This window comes from Nipponia nippon, unplaced genomic scaffold (assembly GCF_047370975.1).
Source record: "Nipponia nippon isolate SJK-2023a ecotype South Korea unplaced genomic scaffold, ASM4737097v1 scaffold_3, whole genome shotgun sequence".
Taxonomy (NCBI): Eukaryota; Metazoa; Chordata; class Aves; order Pelecaniformes; family Threskiornithidae; genus Nipponia; species Nipponia nippon.
In genome coordinates this window covers 11882395-11905323 of record NW_028262347.1, presented here as the reverse complement: position 1 = coordinate 11905323, position 22929 = coordinate 11882395, and the positions used below count along the sequence as shown (strand labels likewise).

General features: G+C 36.3%; 1 protein-coding gene across 2 annotated transcripts in view; it reads right to left on the bottom strand.

Moving 5' to 3' along the window:
- Positions 1-2808: 2808 nt before the first annotated feature.
- HGF (hepatocyte growth factor) overlaps positions 2809-22929 on the bottom strand; it is a 61056-nt gene continuing 40935 nt past the window's right edge. For both annotated transcript variants that reach the window (XM_009462917.2, XM_087765226.1), the window contains exons 9-18: positions 22226-22353; positions 20650-20752; positions 17882-18021; positions 15904-15942; positions 15332-15428; positions 12541-12615; positions 11801-11947; positions 11042-11148; positions 9057-9202; positions 2809-6857 (exon numbers count right to left, since the gene is read on the bottom strand). In XM_009462917.2, the coding sequence (XP_009461192.1) occupies positions 6687-6857; positions 9057-9202; positions 11042-11148; positions 11801-11947; positions 12541-12615; positions 15332-15428; positions 15904-15942; positions 17882-18021; positions 20650-20752; positions 22226-22353 (1153 nt within the window). In that variant the 3' untranslated portion in view covers positions 2809-6686. The remainder of the gene's footprint in view (positions 6858-9056; positions 9203-11041; positions 11149-11800; positions 11948-12540; positions 12616-15331; positions 15429-15903; positions 15943-17881; positions 18022-20649; positions 20753-22225; positions 22354-22929) is intronic.

Here is a 22929-nt window from a genome sequence, read left to right as displayed (position 1 = left end):
ACAGCAATGAAAAACAGGCTTTCAAGTGGATGCTTAATGCAAAGCTTCCACAACTTACACTGCTCTGAACAGCAAATATTCTGAGCTTTCATTTAATTAAAAAAAAATAAAAAAGAGAGAAGAAACTATGTGATGGTAGTTTTGTAACTGCTATGTGAAGTTACAGTACTGTTAAACACAAGGCTGAACAGCAGATGGCATATTTATGCCCAAGACATGAGACTATTGTTGACATGGTTTGTAATAGCAATGTTGATGTAAATGCATATTTGCTCAGTCTGTGCATCATGCTGACATTAATCCTCAGGGAAAGAAAACCATCTGGAAAAATTGCATTTAGTATAATCTGAACTAAATTAAATACTATAAACTCGCATATTACTCAAGGTAAAACTTCTCTCAAGTGGACAGAAGGACTATATCCTTGTTTGTGTTTTACACTAGCCTCATCTAATCCTATGTGTGCTGCTAATGCCATATTTCCTGCCTTATTTTTAAAAAATTGCTATGAATTGCACTCTCCTGTATATATTTTTTCTCCTAGTAGAATATATCAAATAACCCAATCGAGGACAACACTAACTTAAACAGACACAACTTGAGCTGTCTCAAGCAAATACCAACATATCTTAGGCTCTGAAGTGGTACAGTTTTTTGCTCAAGCGGGGGGGTTTCCCTAAGGAATTCCCTAAGGAATGTATTATTATGTGTATAAAAACTACATTAATAGTAACTGCATCCATCATGTTTTTTTAATTATTATTATTATAATTATTATGACAAAAAATATTTGAATAGTAAGGAAATCATCCAATCCTTATATTCAATTAGACTCTGACTGCCCAAAGTTGATAGTCTGCAGTGGATCTTTGATGCCCAGGTTTGAAGTAAAACATACGCTGTTCTCCTCTGCCACCCAGTACCAGCCTAGAACATGCCCTGAGTGGTTGAGTAAGTCAGGATCTGAAACAGCCCCATGACAAGGTCCAAGGGGTTTAGAAGGAGGATTTAGGACCTACCCGTTAGCCCTAGATGGAGTTTTGACAGTGATTTCAATGCAAGTAGAATCAGGCCCTCAGACACAGAAACGTAACTTTCACTTCATCCTCTGTGACCATATGGAGAAGTCATTGCACCTTCCCAAGTGTTCTGAACCAAAGTGAAACAGCTTTAGGAAAGCTAAGGCTATTAAGCTATTCTATTGCAGCTTTTCACACCATATATCCTATGTTATAAAAACTGAGACAACATGAAAAAAAAAATTATCTGTTCATTTTAGGGCTTACTTTGATATTAACTTTTTTATGGTTTGCCTTTTTCTTCCCAGCTGTTTTCTTTCCTATTTATTGCATGTGGGTTTTATTGGAACATAGCTGTCCAGAAATCGGTGCTTTTGAAGGCAAAGTAGATACACAACTGAACTCTACTAAATGGCCTGCTCTGTTTACATGAGCCTTGTTAAATAACAAAGAGCAGAAAGCAAGTACTGAGCATCTATGTGGGTTTTCATCATTTATCATCTGCAGATTACAGGGTTCTTGCAACTATAAAAGATAAAGCCATAACAGAAAGTAGTATGAAGGCAATATCCCTTTGTAGATCTTTGTTGTGCAAACTGCTGTACAAGTAGTTAATTCTCATGGTTTCCAGGAGGTAGATAGGTCACCTGAACATCCTTAACACTTTGAATGTAAAACTATAGCAAGATATGGTTTTGACATATGGACTATTTCTAGATTTTTATAACTTTGGAAGCATTCCTGCATGGTTGAAGTTATTGGCAAGTCTCCCTTTGATTTCAGGAGTTCCTGATAAAATCCACTGATTTTATGAATCAATTAGGAAATCTCCTTTTTGGAGTGCAAACAAAAAGAAAGTAATGTTTACCATGGAACATTCAGAATCAGGCTTCAAACAGTTTGCACGTGAGTTTATTTGAAGAATGATTCACTGTTGATATAGCTGGAGTTGTTAGCAAATATATGTTTAAATCATCAAAAATTCCGTGAAACCAGCAATGCTTAGAACTTTGAAATTTCGTCTGGATAATGAAAAAGGAGTAATGAACTTACTTACTGTCCTTTATTTGAACTTACCAAACCAGGATGCCATGATGCTGTAGGAGCTTGGCAGTACGCGGCTGGACAGAGACACTAATCTGGGGAGGCTAGGAAGGGTGTTGCTTGTTTCCTCTTTTGCTAGCTATTGCTGTTGGCTGGGTTTGATGTTAAGTGCAGCAGCAACACCTAGGTCTGTGCAAGTTATTGGTCTCCTTTGCATCATCTTATGTACCACCAGTAGTACTAAGTGACAGAGTGAGAGGAGCCCTTTCCTGAAGTGTAAAGTATAGTAAAAGAAGTATTTAAAATTCTAAGCCTCTCATACGGAAATTGCACAGAACTACAAACCGCTTGGGAAATATTCATGTTTAGGTTAAGCACACCCTTTCCACTGCAAATATACTTTCTTCGTAATAAGCTTAGGCCATTCTCAGTGCAGAATTCCATCAGGAATCTGTCAGGGAGACTCAGCAGGATCACGGTATGGATTTGGCTGTATCTTTCATTTTATGTGCAATTGAACACATGAATATCTTTAAAGTACCAGTCTTTCTTTCTCTGCACACTAAAATCCCTCACTGAAATTAAAATTGGGAGCCTAGCAATGAGGTGCCAAACCTTCTTCTTTAAATAAGAAATATAATGCTAATTAAGCTGTTGTTTTTTATAAAATACTTTATTAAGAATAATAAGAGTAAACAAGGTTACAAAAATACCAACTTTATTAACTAATGAAGATGCCGTTAATTACAGAAGATTTGTAATACAAGTTATAACCACAGTGTTCCCTTTTCATTAGGCATTCAGCCAGTTGTAGTTAATGGGAGCATTATTTTTCCCACTTAAATATGAAAAAATACTCTTATCATACACTGAATTCCACAGGCAGCTCCCTGAAGTTAGATCCCAGGCAGGGAAACACCATACATAAATGCCCAAGAGTATGTTTAAAAAGGAACACTGTAAAATTTCAGGGTGAAAAGCCATGTTAGTTCCTGCCAGCAGCCCCAACATTCATAAAACAGTAATATACCAGTGCACGTGAGGGAGGAAGAAAATAATTGCTAAGGAAACAAGGTTAAACAACCAATCCATTAGGTTTTATACAGGTTCCATGGGGGTCAACTAGTTTACAACCAGCCTTCCAGAAGGATGGCAATAAAGCCTTACCTCCTGTTGCAGTTGCTGTGGAGTTGGGAATCTGTGTGCTTTTCAGTGTACAAGGATGCATGTAGTTCAGTGCACGGCCATAGGGAAAAGCACTGAGCAACTTTCAGCCCCTGCTCTTTTGGCAATCACATTCACTGATTTCAAGGGACATTTTGCCTGAGTAGATTTTGACCCTCAGAGATATATTTGGACCCTCGTCTGAAAAGCTCTAACTCAAGTGAGTAGCTCTGTCAAGTACATTGGCATTACCTGCAGCAAGGGTTTGCAGAATGCCTCAGAGAATTTTAATCTTAAACTAGAGAAGAAGATTTCAGCAGTAGCAGCAAAAATCTAAACCAGTACATTCCCAATGAGAGCTACAGTTTCTCTGAGGGTCATGAGGTTTATGAGAGAAAAAGAGATAGGGAAAAAAGCTTTTTTAAGGGACAAATGTTTTCATTAATGAAAGGAAGAAGTGTCAGCCAGTTCCAATGCCCAAAGAAAATCAGTAATTAAGTCAAACTAACTTCAGTAGCACAAAATCAGCTCTTAGGTTTTAATTCCAAAATTTTATATCCAGTTATTACACTTTGCAGCGAGCAAGGATTATTTAGAGCAAGGAGAATGAAGATGAAGTTCAATGGAGTTTAAGAATGTCCTTAGATAAGAATTTAAGTTCTGTACCCTTTAATTCTAATACGAATAAAATCACATCTACAAAGTAAAGTCCAGATCTCACTGAAGTTAGTAAGAGGCTTTCCAACAATTTAGATGGGCATTAGATCAGGTTCCCTTGTTATTACAGAGAGAAAAATGTTAGAACAGTGAAAAAATATCTGTAGAGTGTCCTTTCTTAAGAGAATCCTGTAGTTATAACAGTTGCCTGGTACAGTACCATTGGTACCAACAAGAAATATTCACAGGAATAAATGAAGTACAAATTCATTGCCACATATCATTAATCTTCTCTTCCCTTGCTCTTCAGAGTCTCACAAGCCCTCCATACTGAGATAGGGAGAGCAAGAGCACCTGATAAGCAAGTGCATACAAACATGTTAAGTTCTGGAGCATCAACTCTGCACAATTTATTTCACTGAGGCGCTGCCCAGAACAAACAGGTAAAAATCCTTACACGTTGTCTAACAAAAAACAGTATTTTTATCATATATATATATATGTGTATATATATATATAAAAATCACAGTCTTCTGCACAGCAGAAGCGTATAACTAAAATATTTTAGGATTTGATTTTTTTAGATAGACATAACAAAATGCCTGCAAATATAATACAGTGAGCACGTAACAATTCTTAAAATACAAAGAGTGAACATGGAATTATATATTTCATCCACATTCTACTTGTGACTGAAAACAAAACTCACTCGGAGTTTTTCAAAAGTCTGTCTTAAAAAGTTAATCCTTTCAATAAGATATGGTCAGTATATACTTAGTAAGAATACACTCTTCACATACATGGCAATAATTAACTGTAAATACATCAGGCTAAATCCTGCCCTCTTTAGGCCTGGTAAGTAAGAGAGCCCAAAAGGAGCATAAAGCCTTCAGAGGCAGCCAGAATAGAACCAGACAGACTGCATAGCATCCACAACCTCAGATCTGCTGTACAGAGAAATTGCATCTTGTCCAAAGAGACTATTTACATCAGGAGGAATTTCAGAAGCTCCGCTTGCTGAAAGACTTCTTATGTGCCAGTAGAATCTGCGGGATGCTTGACACAAATCTCAGCAGGCCAAGCCACTTAAGCATGGACTGAAACTCATCCCAGTTCACCAGGAGATGTAAGCATATTTGAGTCCCACTGAAGTCAAAGTGCACTGCTGAAGAAAATAATTTGGTGAATCAACATGAGGGCTGCCTCCCAAGACAGCTCCCCTGAAGTGGTTACTTTCTGCCAGGGCAGAATTCAACCCTGTGTCTTCTGAATAAAATGTCCTTTTATATGTCTACACCATGATGTCAGCTTAGCGGCTATGCAGTTAGATATGATACATATACCATACAATTTGTTACTGGAAACATATACAATTACATAGTCACAAGTGAAGTAACAGTGCAGTTACTTATGTGATTACAGGTACAGTAGTAAAACTAACAATTGGATATTTGTTGTATCAGTTTTCCAGAAATTACAGGGTAATTGGTGCCACCTATAACAACATATTTGTATAATACTTCCAGCCTTACAACTAAATGCCTAAAGGAGAACAAGCGCTTTTCATAGATGCTGATTATTTGTTCCCTTTCCCCATCAACATAGAGGAAAATGGTGGTTCTACATACAGGCAGGAAACAAACTGCCAAACTATTGGTGATGTTTTCCCTATTACGTACAAGATCATATCAATCTCTGCAGTAATTTTATTACCCTGAAAGGAATTATACAAAGGATATAATTTTGTCCAAATCTAGGTAAGTTTTTATTAAAGATCTTAAGTCTCTGAAAAGATTATTAATGTATAACTTACTTTTCCCAGTATTAAGTCTCTCAGCCAGGTGCCAGATTCAAATCTTTTTTTTTTCCTGCTGTAAATACAGAGTTACTTTCATGAAATAACTAGAATCAGCTGAATTTTTAACACTTGTCTGTCGAGAAAGATTTGGGCATTTGACTGAAATGTCTTTTAATGGCCAAAGTCTGCCAGTAGCTAATCAGGATTAATATTTCAAACTGGATGAAATGAAATTTTTCACAGTTATTTCTGGGACTAACTTTAAACAAATGATCAATAGTTTACTAACCAATCCACTTCTGCGGCTCTTCCCTCATCCAAAAAGGTTTTTGAGATATGTTAGGGGACCACATACACACTGAAGGAACCAAGTGCAGAACTGGAGTCTATAACCACTGTGTAAAAGGAAGTGATATTGACTTCTCTGAGAACTCTGCTTATGGCAGGCTTGCCAAAGTCCATCAATAATGAAAAGATTAATTTCTAAAGAGTTTTTTTTTTTTAAATGAAATATTGAAATCTTTGACCTCTTATAAGTGGGGAAGAGAAATGCGATCATATATGCTGTCCTTGACATATGCATATATCTCTCAGTAGGTCTTTTGTCATATATGAAGAGAAATATATGGCTCATAGAAAGAATAAGATGTGTTAAATAAAATTATAATTTGTTTCTCCTTCTAAGATAATCTGAAGAGCAGCATAAAAGAGGACATATGATCTATTTCTACAAAACCATTTATCATCCAGTAACAATACCTTTGCAAAATTGTATACCCATTCAAGTATCTTCAGGAGATATGTCACCATACTTGCATATACTGTAAGTCACTCCAACATTTATAAAACAACACTGATAGACAAAAACACTAAAAACACACATAAATATTAAAAGAAGCTCAACAAACTTGACTATCAAGTAGTTAAAAAAATTTTGATCTTTACATTACACATTAATTCCATGTTGTCCAAAATCTTTCTTTGAATGGAATTTGTTGAGTTTTTCAGGGTTTTCTGTAGGTCATCATAATCTTGTGTATCCACCGGGAGTAATATGAGACCCGAACAAAAATCCCAGGACGATTTCGAATGGCACATCCGCGGCCAGGAACAATGACACCAACTACTATCTTCAGCCTGTTTTGTTCACAAACTAAGGGACCACCATAATCTCGCTAGGAAAAAATAAACATGAAGAATGTCACTTCTCAAAATGCTTCAAGACACAGCTCTCACCTGTCTCCTACTCACTGGTTTCTTTCGGTGGTGACCTAGCTCAATGAACAGGCAATAGAGTTGTTCTTGCCATAGGACAAAAACCAGCTTCCAATGTTTTTCACAACCAGAACTTATGCAAACCAACGTTACGGTTGGCCTTTGACCTTTGGTTTCTTCCTATGCAAATTAAACCTTATGATCCATCTTTACATGTGAGTCTGGTGACTTCAGACTACCAGATCTTACTCTCCTCTTTCAGCTACCTGCAAACATAATATTTGTTTACATGTATATAAATCAGATGAGCAGAAAGTGAGTTGACTGATAAACATATTTGTTGTGATAACCAGCTTTGCATCAAAGACTACTGAGAGAGCCAGGTTAATATCCTTCTGTCAGTCAATCATGTTGCAAGGCTTCAGGAATCTATGTGTACTAATAGGCAGGGGGGTAGGGGGGTGGGGGAAATGCCAAACATAATAAAAGGTAATATTTTGTAGACATAATTTTGAGACATAACTTGTTAAAATATTCTTTTTCATTATTCTGAATGAATGAGACATCTATGCACCAGTACATGCATTCAGTGAAAATTTGGACTATGACCAACTCGGATCGGCATCTTATTTAGCACTAAAATATATCCAGTCTAAATTAAATTGAAATGGTAATTTAGTACATTCATATAGATTTGGGACTTGAACATAGATACTGCAGTTTTTACCCAGGCAAGATACACTGAACCTAGCAAACTAGCTGCAAAACTAGACAGTAAATGTTCATATCGGATTGTGAGACATTGTTTCAAAAAATAAAAGCTGACAATTAGCATTGTATTCTCTCCGGATCACCAGAGAAACAACAATGCTTGACCTTTATTTGGTTTGGGCTTTTTTTTCTGACTGACAGCAGATTAGTTCCCACATGAACAATGAACTATGTCAGTACCATCAGAGCTGCTCATAAAACACTTTCAGGCGTGGAGTTTCACCTGCCAATCTGATTTTGTTTCTCTGCTTGTTCTCTGCTGAAGAAAGTAGCTTCAAAGAGAACCTCAGGGAGCAGGAAATAATGCAGTGATTAAGACTGATTGCTAATATTAATTCAGTCCATTTTTTTTTTGCGGGCAAAAACAAAGTGCAGGATCTCCAGCAGACTTCCATGCAGATGTTTCATTTATAAGACTTGACGTGTCTAAGAGCTCGTTTATGATTAAATATTTGATTTTGAAGAAAATACTTTGTAATAACAAAATTATCCTTTAGAATATTAATATTAAATGGAAGAGGCCTCAGCCTGATGAAGACCTCATTTCCCCATGGTTTGGTAGTACCCCCAGGTAGGGAAAATTTCACTGTTCTGTTAACATTATTAGGAAATCATCTATTCTACTCCACATATTAAATTCATAATAATACTCATGACTGCCCTCCTTCTAGACATCATCTCATCAGGCAGATTTTCCACACAAAAAATTATATCTTCCTGTAATAAATGATCCACAGCATTTCTCCTCAGATGTCTTTTCTCCATCATAAAAACTAGACCCAAGCAAAATAACTGTATCAAACTACACTTTCACTGAAGAGGTTCTCCTGTCCTTGCTGATAAGTTGTTCAGGTTTGATTAGGGAGACCAAATGCTCCAGCCTTCTGATTAATGCTGAACGTCAGCACATTTTTGAATCTTTCTCCTTCTTTCATAACTTTATCAACTTTGTTGAGCAGTGACTCTGTAATTTGCATGCAAGTCCTCACCTAAGTAGTTAAATTTGCTCCAGCCTTTGCATTCTACTCAATAAAAATACATTGCTGTTTTTAGCACACAGTTCACTTTTAGCCCTTATTATACAGAACACAAATTTATCTCAGTCTAGAAAAGTGTTTAGTCACATCAGTATATTTAACATTCATGTAAATCTTTTACTGGTGTGGTGGCACAATGAAATTGAAGAAAAGGAACATCTTCCTGCACTCTGGCAGAAAATTGATGACTAGAAACACAAGTCATTTTCCAAGGCAAAAGATTAAAATCATTTTTTGTGTACACATTTAATGCAGAGAGAATAATTATAAAAAACTCTAGTAAATTATTTCTGGGAGAGAAATAGCACAGTTGATGGCTACTAAGAATGTATTAGGAAATGTAATATTTACCTCACAAGGCCCAGCACCGATGGTTTCAGCCACAGCACAGATTTCTGACTCATTCACAGTGATTTTCCCTTTGAGATATTGGTTACATTTCTCATTTCCCAAAATAAACAGGTTTGCTACTCGGAGAAGGCCATCATAGTTAATTACTAGGATTGAAAAGAGAATGAGAACTTTATTCTATTTTAGGGAGAAAAAAAAATTGAAGATGCAGTCTGGATAAATGTACTCATGTAACTTCAGTTATTGTACTTTCTCTCCAGTACTCAGATTTTTGTCCAGCTTCACTGTTATTATAAGTTTGTCTTTTGGAATTCTTATATTCGCTACAAATGAGATTTGCAAGAAATTTATTTGGTGCACATCAGTTCTCTGAGAATATCTGGAGAAGTTTTTTGTATGAGAAGAAAGTGCTAGGTAACTGGGTTTACTCTACAGTCCGCCACCAGCTTGCCCTGTCATGTCACAGAAATCAGAAAAAGTGAGCTTCAGAACTCCATCAGTGGAGTGAGGATTTTGCCCCCTGCCTTAAACGGGAATTAACATGTAGCAGTGCCTGCCATGGCCTAGGGAAGGATGCGTGACTTGAAAAATACTGTAGCAGAGCAGAGTTTTTCTGGTTCTGTACTCTCAGCTATATACTGAATGACTTTGTGCCTGCAAGGGCAGAGCCACAGCTTTGTGCAATCTCCATTCATCAGTGTGAAGGTCAGGAAGCAGGAGCCCTGTGGAGCTTGCTCTTGTTCTACATATTGAAAGACTAGTCTGTACAAACTGCGAAGGTGAATAAAGGGCCTGGACCTGCCTGTTCCCTGCACAGCCATCAAAACAAAATGCCAATCTTGCCCTTCACTGAATTGTTATCCTGCTTTCTTGAATACAAATAAATGGTTATGACACTTCTTCCTTCCCTGAGTAGGATGCTGTGAGGATTATATTAAGTAGTGCATGAAATACAGCACAAAGTCCTTGGATGACAGATGTTATGTATTTACCGTATTATATAACTCCACAACATTGCAAATTCCTTATCAGTTCTCTTAAGCTAAGCTTTCCTGTGATGCTGCACCATGCTCCAGCCTGACTTCCCTGTCCCCCAGACAGCCATTCCCCCCAGAGGGTGGCTAATATGGCCATGCTGGGAACATCAAAGGCAATCTGGGAGAGGGCTGGTACAGATTACATGCCACCCACAAAGAAATGCAGAGTAATGGTTACAAGGAAGAGAGCCTCAGAATTACAGTCTAGTTTCTGCTCTGGTTCCAAGACAGCGTGAGTATGTTGCTGCTGCTTACTCAGGGTCTGTGGCAAAATGACATTTGAGCACAGTAATTATTGGAGTAATTATTGTCAACTGGCAGCTATTAACTTTATCATCAACACATAATTAGCCAGATATAGTATTTACCAGACTAAATAAATGTCTGTTCTCCCACATATTTGTATTTACTTCACACAAAAACTGTGTTTAATAAACATTAGTAAGGTTGCAAAGTCAAGTACTCAAAAGTTAGGAAATGCCAGACTTAGAGCTGCCTGTGCATCCTTAGTTCACTGTCTTTGTGTATGTTAATTATGTCTTTGATTACATGATTTTGTATTAGTTTTTCCACAGGGAAGCCTGCTTTGGGTTACAGAAAGAGACTGCTCAAGGAGATGAATCAGAATTTTTCAAAAAAGGGTTAGAACTCTACAAAACAATTTTGCCAGATTTTTTAAACGTGTAGAACAATATTTTTCTCTAGTTCATTCTTTAAAATGTTTGAATAAAAAAAAAAAAGGATGGAGTACTAGTAAATATTTCCTAATAAATGATCTTAGATAAAATGCTCAAAGATTTACAAAATTAGAAAAAAATTGAAAATGCATTTTATAACAAAAAGTGTTGGACAACCATGGCATCAGGCAATACCAGCAGCCTCACCTATAATGACAAGAGGAAGTAAGCTGTCAACGTATTCATTTAGTTTTTAAAAATAGTTTCTTACATCCAGTGTATCCCCATCCATAAACACTGCAACTGGTCTTCTCTGGAATGGTACATCCAGAAATGGGCAATCGAATTATTTCTACAAAATTTGTCAATATGGCAGGTCTGAAAAGAGAAAACAAATAATAGATATAATGGATTTTACTTAGCCTTCTAAAATGTGTCTTAAAAATGATGTTAAATCTACTATAGACCACAGCAATTAAAAACTGTGCCAATTCTTTTCCTTTCTTTTCCATCTTTGAGAATATGATGGATTCTTCTACCTATTTTTTGTGCTACAGCTGTTAACTGTCAAAAGATTTCTTGAAATGCTGTCACTATTTTTATGCTATTTAACTTGGGTTTTCATCTTAAAAGTAAGTAATGATGGCATTTCATTTGAATATATAGTTTTGCTAATATGGAGAATGTTTGAAAGCTCATGTATACAAAAGGATCTCAGTTACAATCTGGTGCTTATTCTATAAATTAAAACCATATACTAGTCAATGCGGGTTGACCTCCCAACAAACCTAAACCTGGTTATCAGGAAAAAAAGTAGGCATGATTTGTCAGAAGTAACATCTGTTTTCTGAGGAAGGTAGATGAACTTTTTTGCATATATTAAGTAAAATTTCTTACAATTGGAAGCTTACCCCATGGAGAAATCATCTACAGTATCAGAGAAAGTAGAGAACTGAATTTGCAAATCTTATTTAGGAAGAATCTCATTCATCAGTTGAAAATCCTGGAATTGGCAATAATAGCTACTAACCTGCTAAGTTTCAGTAAGACCAAATCTGACCCTGCGGGGCCATATACCAGCTGGGAGATATTCAGAACTTGTCTGTGCTTCTCCTCTCCCTTTCCTTTGATGTTATGGACTCCAAGCCAGGCTTTGTAGTCTTTCAAATCCTTGTACCTAAATGAGGCAAAGTTTATTAGGATTTTCGTGAGTGTATAATAAAATAACTCAAAAAAACTCTGATTATGATGATTATGCTAGAAGATCTTAACTAATACTGTTCACCAGAAATGGGTTTATGCTGCCAACTGCTATTCCAAAGTCAACCTGCTTGGATGTAAGTTTTTGGTCTGAAGCCACTACATAATTTTATCTTTAATTGTTACTAAAATCTAATTTTTTTCCTAACAGTATCCAAACATTTAGATCCTTGGACGGTATGAACCTTTGAATTTTCTGATATTTACCCAAGTTTTCTATTTTATTCTGTCCAGTTAAGAAGAAGCACAAGATTATTTTCATAAAGACGCAATTGTCTAACCATTACATTTGGAAAACATATTTATACTTCTATGTAAAATAGCTAGAGGTCTTTTAGATTAACAATAATAACAGAAAATACCAAGGTCCCACAGGACTTTTACATCAGAAAAGCAGTGCTAAAGCCAAACAGGAGGGAAGAATGCTACATTTAAGTTGAAGAAATGTTGTGCTTATAAGTCCCTGAAAATAGATGTATTTCAATATTGCAAAGCTACAGACTACTGTACCGAGAAGGGAAACACTGCCTTGCCGTTAGAACCCACTCTTCCTTTATCAAAGTACCTCCACAGATATGCTTATTCCTAGGGGGAGAGAAAAAAAAAAAGAAAAAGAAGAAAAAGAAATAAATTTTAAAAAGTAATAATGCTAGTTTCTACATAGTCAAAAACTTTAAAGAATACTTTTGCTCCCCACATATGTTTGCTGGTGAAAGGTGGCTGACTGACAGCCTGCGAAAACATGTCTCTGTCCCTTTGCTCTACAGTTTCAACACTTATAGTAGCGTGACTTTGCAGAGATTTACGCCAATATGAATAAACCAGGAGGAAAGAGAAATTCAGTTACTTTGTTCATTTAGTGGTTTCAAAGTTGAATTTATAATAAGACCTAATTTAAAAAAAAAAAAAAAAAAAAGCTAACATTCTTTGTAATAAGAACTGGACTGAAACATTCAAGCAAGTCCCCAAACTGCCACCAGATGTAAACAACATTTGGCCATTATTCATGTAGGTATTATTCAAAGCATTGACCTCAAGGTGGAGAGTTCCTATTTGATTACCAGCCCTATGAGATTTCTGTCCCCACATACTTCAGTTGGAAACAATCTGCAATGTATGACATCCTACATGTGATTATAGAAAACCTGCAGCATAATATATCAAGTAAAATTAAAGCAATTAAGCATGACAGTCCTTTCAAAAATAAAGACGACTGTGGAATGCAGATTAATTAGTTTCCTTCTTTGTGCCTCCAAAATCACATTTATTTTCTGCAGCTCTGTGGAAAGTGAATCAGAATTGTCAGCAATTTGGGAAAAGCTTAAAATCTCACAATTTATAAATTCAAATCACACAAATGTTCAAAGCTTTGCAAAAAACTGCTGGAAGGAGCCCAGACTCTATATGGAGTTCAAAGACAGCAGAAAACACAGATGCTTGCCTCCTTTTTTTTTTTTTTTTTTGATTGTGTTTTGGTTGAGGAACAAAATATCTGGTCCAAAAGGCTGGATTCTTCTTAAAATATAGACTCTGCCCAGTTTTATTATAAAAATGTCACAATCAGGAATATAAATGTGTTCTTGCATATTATGTTTGCATTCCTAATTATCAAAAAGAATTTACAAGATCACATCATCTGCTTTAGAAGATTGACTAGTACACATAGGAAGGTTAAACTTATTATTTAAATGTGGCACAAATCCAGAGCTGATTCCATGAAATAGGTGAAATTCATCCAAATGTATTTAAATATACCTGATAACAGAATTTGGATTGGATATATAAGAAAATATGTCATTGATTAATTTAACATTTAGACGTGAGCCTTGGTTGCCAAATATGAATATAAGTTTCTAAGTATCACTAAGCCTTTACCACTGAGACATGGCAATTCCATTTTGAGGTGTACAGTTAATTTTTTACAGAAAGTCCTGAAGCCATTAAGATTTTGTTTCAGACAACATTCTATTTGCTTCCTTGGTAACAATACAAAATAAAACTACATTTTTATGCCCACATGTAATACTTAAAAATATATTTTGCTGCTGTGGTATCCCAGGAATCCCTTTTTCATAAAAGAATCTGCAATCATTTAAGCACTCATCTGCTTAATGGAATTTTGTTGCATAGCACAAAATCCAGGTTCAACTACCTTAACATTAGTTATTTAAATTTTAGGCACCCAGATGTAATTCACCTTACCTGTCTAAAAATTCCTCAGACATCAAGGCTGCTTCAAAAATAGTGGAAAGAGAAACTTTTCCAGAGAGTGATTCAGCCCACATATCTGGTTATTTAGTCTAGGAACAGAGTGGTGTTCATCTAGAAATGTCTTTCTGGACTATCTGTTAGACTTCCAGAAAGGTCTAGTTCTGACTGGAGCTCATAAGATGCAAAGATTACCAAGGATGGGAAGGACCGCCAGAATTTCTCTAGCAATGAAGCAATGTAGAAAATAGGCTTTTTGCCTTTTCCTTTACTCCAATTTTTCATTTTAGACCTAATTTACAACACGGTTTTAAAAGAGATGATGAATCATAAGCTAATAGAAATGAGCTGTACTTTAGTCTATACCAGCAGACAAAAAAGACTTTTTTTTTTTTTTTACTTTTTTTTTAAATTATAGAAGATACAGGGCTGATGCGTGACATGTATCTCCTGTTATACATTAATGATTCACACTTCCAGCTGATGAGTTATGAACCAGAGTAATGAACATAGGAAACTGTAATTCTGTGTTCTGGCTTTTACACAGTAGCAAATTAAGGTCTGCCATAATGTAATACACATTTCCAGCTGCACATGTTAAGGTCTTGTTTTACAGAATGAAAAGGATTTCCCTATTAATACCAAATGCATTTCAATTGCATGCAACGATATGAGCAGAAAGCTAAATATGACACGGGTATAAATCCAACACTTCACAACTAAATGCACTGCTGTTAAATTGAAAATATTGATATGAAACTAATTTTTTTTTGTAACAGCCTCTGACATAAACAGTTTAATGCTGGATGCTAAGTCAATGTTATGAAAAGGTCTGCAGTAGCTAATTGAAAGAGCAGAACACTAAGAATGTTTTACAAGCTCATGTGTGTAAGTTAGTGATAATGAAAATATAAATATTTCACTGACAGAGTGAATACTATGGAATCACCTGATGTTCCAGGAATGCTGATTTTCTGCTTTTACAGAATTTAACTGCGATCTAGAAATATTCTTATTATGGTCAACCTTTTCTACAGTTCCAAAACAAATATCCTAGTAGACATATTGTCTTTCTAATCAAAGTGATAGTTACCTGTATGTCAAACTAACCACCCATCCTTCGTTAGTTTGTGTTGGGATTCCATTTACAACTCTCAAATGTTTTGTTGAGGCACAAGGAATGGCAGTATCTGAAAGCAGGTCCAGAGATCACATTTTACTAAAAACAGCGGTAGGAAACCTGTACAGCTGCACATAAGGACCACAAGAAGGTCAATATTTATTACGGATTAACTTTCCTGCTCTAATGAAATATATTTCTAGAGCATCAAAACTACTCCAGTGAAGCTGGGTCATTCTATATAGATATTCACAGGGAATATAAAATGCATATATTTAAATAGGTTTTTCAGAGATTTACATGGTTATAAAGCAAACATTGAAAATTATTACCATATCACACCACTGGTAAGAGGACAGTGAGAATAAATAAAATAGTATAATAAAGCTATTCCACATTTTCTTCATGTAAAAGCAATTTTCCCCAAGCTCTATGTTTTTTTGTATCTTTAACCGATCTTTCTCTTGTTTCCCAATCAGAAAGAAATGGCTAGTCTTAAAGGATACGATACATGCACTGCACAGTACATCTGCAAACTTACTTACCATCCAAGCTGGTTGTAGTAGGAGTTGTATCACCTTCACCTAGACAGACACATAAGATAGCCATAACGCAAAATTAAAATAAATCTAAAAACTGAGTAAAAATAGTCAGCAAATGACATATTGTTAATTTTAATAGTTCAAAAAGTTTTAAACTTCAATGATTTCTTTAATAGTCTGCAAAAGCACAATTTGGTAAGGATTAACAAGAAGGTAGAATTTCATTCCAATAGAATGAAATAAGAATTAAACATTTTGCAACAGGAGTTTCAAGCATTTTTCTTCTTGAAGAAGTCATGTAATTAAATCCAAATCAGATTTAATGAAAATTTCTAATTTCCTTAAAAAACTTTGAAACTTCAAAAGTCCTTTTATGTTGCTATCAGCAAAAACTTATCCTTATGAAAACATGTTCCCCAAAGTCTTCCATCCAGTGTAAGTCAAAATACAGTTACAACAAGGTTGCTTAAACTTGGTTCAAAATTTTGGCCTTCAGTGAAGTCACATGCAGCTACTGAAAATTTGCACAGGCAAAATTTAAACACTCATCCAACTAGATTTCCAACATTAAGCAAATATATATATATATATATATATATATATATATAAAGGTATACAGTTATATACAGTTAAATTTCCATGTGTACGTATACACATATGCATCTATGTGTATGTATGTATGTATGTATACATATAAATATAAATATATATATATATATATATATAGTGCAGTTTGAAGAGACCAGTTAAAGGCACCAAGTAAATACACTTGGGAACTGCCAGCATTTTCTCTGTACTGGTTAAGCTGGTTATCAGTACCTGAGTGAGCTACTAGTAGTTTAATACTAGTCCATAAGAGTTACAATTGTAGAACAGACATATGCCAGCTCTGGAGTTTGATTCCAGAAATCATACTACTCACCATTGCCATATACCCTACAAATGTTTGCTGTGAATATTTCCTTAGGAATTCATAGATCCAGATAATGAACTCAGAGTGAGCGAATAAAATTTGTGTTTCTTCAGCTGTTGGTCTTTATCTACGCTGACATAAATAAACTTTTGCGCAGTTTGTTTACTCTTCGCATAGATGCCAAAATATCACCTGAGACTTCAAATATCACCTCTTAGAGATGCTGCAGTTCAGACTATGAGGAAATGCAGCAGATTGCTGCCAGGAATGAATGTAACATTATTCTTAACCTCTAGAGATCACAGACGTATTCAAAAGCCTGATTTACCATTTAAATGTTATCCCAGGATAGCTGGCGCAGTGATTTAGAAATAAGAATTGAAGAGAAAAATTTTGAACATAAATGTGAATTGCACATTTTTCAGCATAAATCTTTTTCCACTTAATGTCAATTTATTACTGAGTTCCCTAGGATTTTTAATTCTGTTTATTTAAGCTATTCAGATTTTAACATGCAACTTTGGAGAAGTGATGTTCCTAATTCTTGCCAGGAATTAAATCATCCCATAAACATCTGAAAGCCGAATCTAATCTATATAGCACATACACACTTCAGCATATATATAGTGAGTTATCCTAACTTTACAAACAGATACAGATCACATAAAGAGACGATGAAGCTTGTAGCACAGAAGATAACTGTCCCTGGGTTTCTTGAGGCCACAGCCAGCATTCTGACCACTAGACAATTCTTTGTCTCCATCCAGCCCTCATTCAATAGCTAGATCTTTTGGAAAATGTTTGACCATCTGTAATAGCCCTTTTATGCTCCTGCTGCATAAATAAGCCTTGAAATCTCCAAGCTGGTCAAGGAAAAGGACCCCTTGTTCATATATTGCACAAGCAGTTTCTGTCCATTTCTTTTCAGTCATGCAAAATTGATTCTTGGTAGAATTACATATTTTCTGCTGCCACAAGTGACAACAGAAAGGTATGTATACACATGTGACACCATGGCTTCACTGGGACTGCACAGTTGACAATGCCTGAGGCATACCAAGTACTCACATCGAGAAATAGGGCAGTAATCCCAGGGAACAAGAGGATCATCTGTGTAACACCAGGGACCATGAAAATCATCATCTGGATTGCGGCAATAGTTTTTCTTCAGTTTACTAACATCTGGTTCTCTGAATATTTGTATATGCCTACAGGGAAAAAAAAATTCAAAGTGCTGAAAAGCTTTATTCTATAGCCCAAATTTTCAAAGGTTAAATGTTGCTTTGCTCCACATTGTAATATTAGCTGATTGAGAAGCCTACAGGTCAGGGTTTAGGGCTGGTTAAAATCAAAGGGAAGATGAGACCCAAATATTTGCTGGATCTGGGTCCAAGTTTCCTCTGGTTTTTAAGCACTGTGTCCACCAGACAGCTGGGAAGTTTCTAGATCTCCCACTCGAGCTAAAATCCATGGATACCCTGAGGAGGGATCTTTACACTGATAAGAAAAGCATCTGTGTTGCCCTCAGTGAATCTGCAGGCCCCTCTGAGAGCACAGGTACCCTGCAGATTAACAGTTAGCACAAGGGAGCACTGAATCTGCAAAGAAAGCTGAATCTCAGGCAAAGGAAAGACAAACGCAAGAAAGATAACAAGACTGAGCAGCAGGCAAGGAGAGGGATGAATGGCTCAGACAAATTGCAGTGATAGGTCACCTAAGTTGCAAACCTACATGAGGCACTTTAAAGGTGAAAGTTTGGGGTGACAATCTGAAGCAGAGCGAGCTGTTTATTTCTGGCTTGTCAGACAGAAGCATACAGGTTGCCTAAGTTACAGCTGCACTGCCCTTTTAGTTCATAACCAACCACGCATGCTGCTTCTAGCACACCCATAACCAGAGTAACTGCTGAAGTGAGACAAATAACTCCCCAAAGAAGTTCCCAGATGGAAAATTTGTGGGAGTAAGAGAAGAAAGGCTGATCTGTGCTCAAGATTATATGAATGCAATTGCATCAAGCACCCAGTTGGTTCAAGCTGTCTCATTCACAGCTAATTGAAGACTTATCAGAGCTCTCAGAAGTCATGAACTTAAACCTCTGGCTCCCTTACATGGACAGGACACTGGAATACGTATGCTGTCTCTGATCCTGTGTAGGGAAAATCATGTATAGTCCAGTTGGTGATTCCAGACAGTGCCACTGAAAGTCTGCCTTTTGCAATACAGCTTCCCCAAAGGCTGACTTACTGACTTGCATGCCTTCACCTGACTGACCATCGAGTCAGCAGCAGGAATCAGGGACAGCCAAATTCCAGAGGGGAATGGCTAATATGTTGGGCACTATTACTGTGGTGATCATGAGCACTAACTCAAGAACAAGTATCAAAAGTAACATAGACATAATCACACTGACTTTAGAAACTAAAGGAAAACAAAGGGAAAACTCTTTCCATCTGGGCCACTAATGTGTGTAATATCTCATATATAGCAAAATTTTTGATGAATCTCTAACTTTGTGCGGTACCTGGAAGTCATTGTTCTTGTCATTCCTGAGATTTATTAATCTGCTCTGAACCAGCAGAGACAACACTGAGGATCCTGACATAGCTGAAAAAGTCTTGGAAACTCACAACTTCTTTCGTAATTACTGTTGATTCATTTTTACTTTAACAAATTGTCCTGGTTTTGGCTGGGATAGAGTTAATTTTCTTCTGAGTAGCTGGTATAGTGCTGTGTTTTGGATTTAGCATGAGAGTAATCTGATAACACACTGATGATTTAATTGTTGCTAAGCAGTGTTTATACTAAGTCAAGGACTTTTCAGCTTCCCATACTCCGCCAGCAAGGACGTGCACAAGAAGCTGGGAGGGAGTATAGCCAGGACACTTGACCTAAACTGGCCAAAGGGATATTCCATACCATATGACGTCATGCTCAGTATATAAACTGGTGGGAGTTGGCCCGAGGGCAGTGATCGCTGCTCGGGGACTGGCTGGGCATCAGTCAGCAGGTGGTGAGCAGTTGCATCACTTGTTTTTCCTGAGTTTTGTTCCTCTCTCTCTCTTTTGTTGTCTTCCTTTTCATTACAATTGTTATTATTATTATTGTTGTTGTTGTTGTTACTATTATTTTATTTTACATTCTTTTATTTCAATTATTAAACTGTTCTTATCTCAACTCACAGGTTTTCTCACTTTTACCCTTCCAATTCTCTCCCCCCTCCCACTGAGGGTGAGTGAGCAAGCAGCTGTGTGGTGCTTAGTTGCCAGCTGGGGTTAAACCACGACACAGATAAATTAAAGCAACTTGCCATTTCTGCTACTTGAATATGAAGCCAAAGTAATGATAAACAACAGAAATTGCAAGTCGCTTTAATGGCATTTGATGTCAGTGTCATTAGATCGTAGACTCAAGATTCAGTTTCAGGCTGCAAGGGACCTTAGGTGGTTTCAAGTCCAACCTCCTGCTTGAAGCAGCATGAGCTATGAAATCAGATTGATGAGATAACATTTCCTGCTTTATTGCTGCTATCCTCTCATAGAACAAAATTTTCAAGGACAAAGATGGGGTAAACTAGGCCAGTAAACTAAACACTAAGAAATATCCCAAAGCCTGCAATTAGTGGTTAGCCTGAACAAAGACATGTTGCATAATATATTTAAACACCGAGAGAATTAAAAAAAAAAAAAAAAAGAAGAAGAAGAAAAAAAAAAGATACTAAAGCTCCAGGGCATAAGGGGCTATTTTAGAATCACTGCAGAAGAAAAAGAGATGCCATCTGGAGGCAGTATTTATTCAGGACTCACTGAACCATCTCTTTCTGTTTTGTATGTACACACCTACGTAAGTCTTCAATATTCTTGTCCCATGTGGAGCAAGTTAGCCCAAATCTTGTCTTGGATAGATTCCCCATGTAACTCTTGCCATTGCCACGATAACAATCTGAATAAGAATGTTGAGACAAAAAGGAGTAGAGGGTGATTGTGCAACATTGAAAAGAAAACTCTTCTTTTCCATCAGTAATCCAAGTAATTAAAGACAAGTGTTATATTTAGCAAACACTATACAATATAAATGAGACAACTGTATAAATCAAATCAGAACAAAAATGGGAGAAAGTCTTCAAATTTAGATCCATAATCTCCTGCTTGAGGCCTTCATTCTCAACACAGTAGCACGTTAAATTTTGTCTTACTTAGATAAACTGGGAAAATTTCTTTCATAAATAGTTTACGGTTAATTTAGAAGGGTCACACGGAATATTCTAAAAGTTGTCAGGAGCTGTTTTATACAAAACAAAGTAAAAATGCCCCCTTAATCCTCCCTCCTCAAAAAACAGGCACTCAGCCTATTTGAAACAACTTACCATTGTATAGATTCTGGATACTGGCAACAGTATATAATTCTAGACTTTGGCAAAATCAAAAAATCAACATGACTTTAATTTTAATGTAATTCAAAAACTTGCCTGTTCACTCCAGCAGAAGTCATGTTTAATTCATAAGCTTTTATCACAAGCCTTTTTGAGACTTTTCAAGAGGATTGTTTAAAATGATCACTACTATAAAGACTTTTTGTATAAACCATTTCATTTCATATTCATCAGTATTTTCACTTTTTGATAATTGATACTTTAGAAAAAACACAGAATGAAAGTCAAAGTTTAATCCTTTCTCTGACAGAACTCTTGCAACTGCAACTCTTCCAAATTTGAAGAGAAAAAATAGCTAAAATTTCAAGACTGAGATCTTAATGCAGCCTGATGTAGGGTCGTAGGTCTGAGGGTTTAGCCTCAGTTTATGCTATGATTGACATCAGTTCTCAGGATGCAATAATACTCTTTAGAGTAATACCAAGACCTCATGGGCAAAACAACATCGGCCTGAAGACTCAGAGTGGACTTTACAGGCAGAGGTAACAGCTTGAAGCTAAGAGGCTATATGGGAAGTCCCACGCGTTTTTTTCAGCTCAACTCCTTTTAGACAAGGGGGTATATGGAAAAAATAAATTTAAAAAAATCGTTTTTGGTGGCCTCATATGCAATTATAAAAAGACAGTGAACCAAGGAAATGGGCTCAGCTCTGGAAACAGGCCTTTCAAACTAAGAAAGGTAAGACAGTGGAGCAGATCTCCAGCTAATATAAAATGACACACAGATTCACCTTGTCTAAAAATCAGATCCAATAGCAAATCTTTGCTGCAGCTTTCCCTGTTGGAATTGAAACATGAACTGAGAAATGAATCTCATTTACACCATCATGAATCCCAAGTATGCAAATAAAGCCAAAGCGGAACTACACAGGTGTAATACAGATGTACTGAGACCAACTTCTCCAGTTTTCAAGCCTGCCTATCTGCCATTTGGAACAGTACAGCATTCACTTAAAATCATGTTATCGCCCTTCCCTCTGTTACCTTGTTCATTTGATACATCGCATTTAGGAATCTGGGAGCAATAACCAATACGGATGTTTGGGTCAGTGGTAAAACACCAGGGTGATTCAGATCCATCTGGATTTCGGCAGTAGTTCTCCCTCAAATCCCTATAAAAATAAATATGTTATCTCACGGCAGGGATAACCTAAACCCACTGATGCGTTCTATTGCTTTTTATTCTGAATTAGCAATAATATAGGCTCCTTAAGGTCTGTATGTTACTGATCAGTGTCAAGTGCAAGGGGATGAGGAGCTAGTAAGAACACAGTGTCCAGAAAAATATAGTAATTGTAATAAGAATACGGGTATGGGAATTCATTTTCAGTGGACCTATGTTTTGACTGGATATAAGATTTCATTTGAAGATTAACAATATTTTCAATATAGCTTATTTTTATTCAGGATTCTCCATCAAAATTTGCATGCAAACTGACATTGCATACACCTGCAATCCATTACAAGTGCTTTTAAATACAAACATTACCAAAGTGCTCAAAATTCCCTGTACTTTGAATGGTTCTGCTGAGTTTAGAGAAACAGAGTCCTGTAGACTGTCAGTGATTCATTTAAGAAACTGAATCTTGGAATATAAAAAAATGTATGTGGAAATTCTATACAGCTGTTACCTTTAAAGTAAAAGTTAGTCACAAGGGAACATCTTTAAATGTCTCTCACAGCTTGCA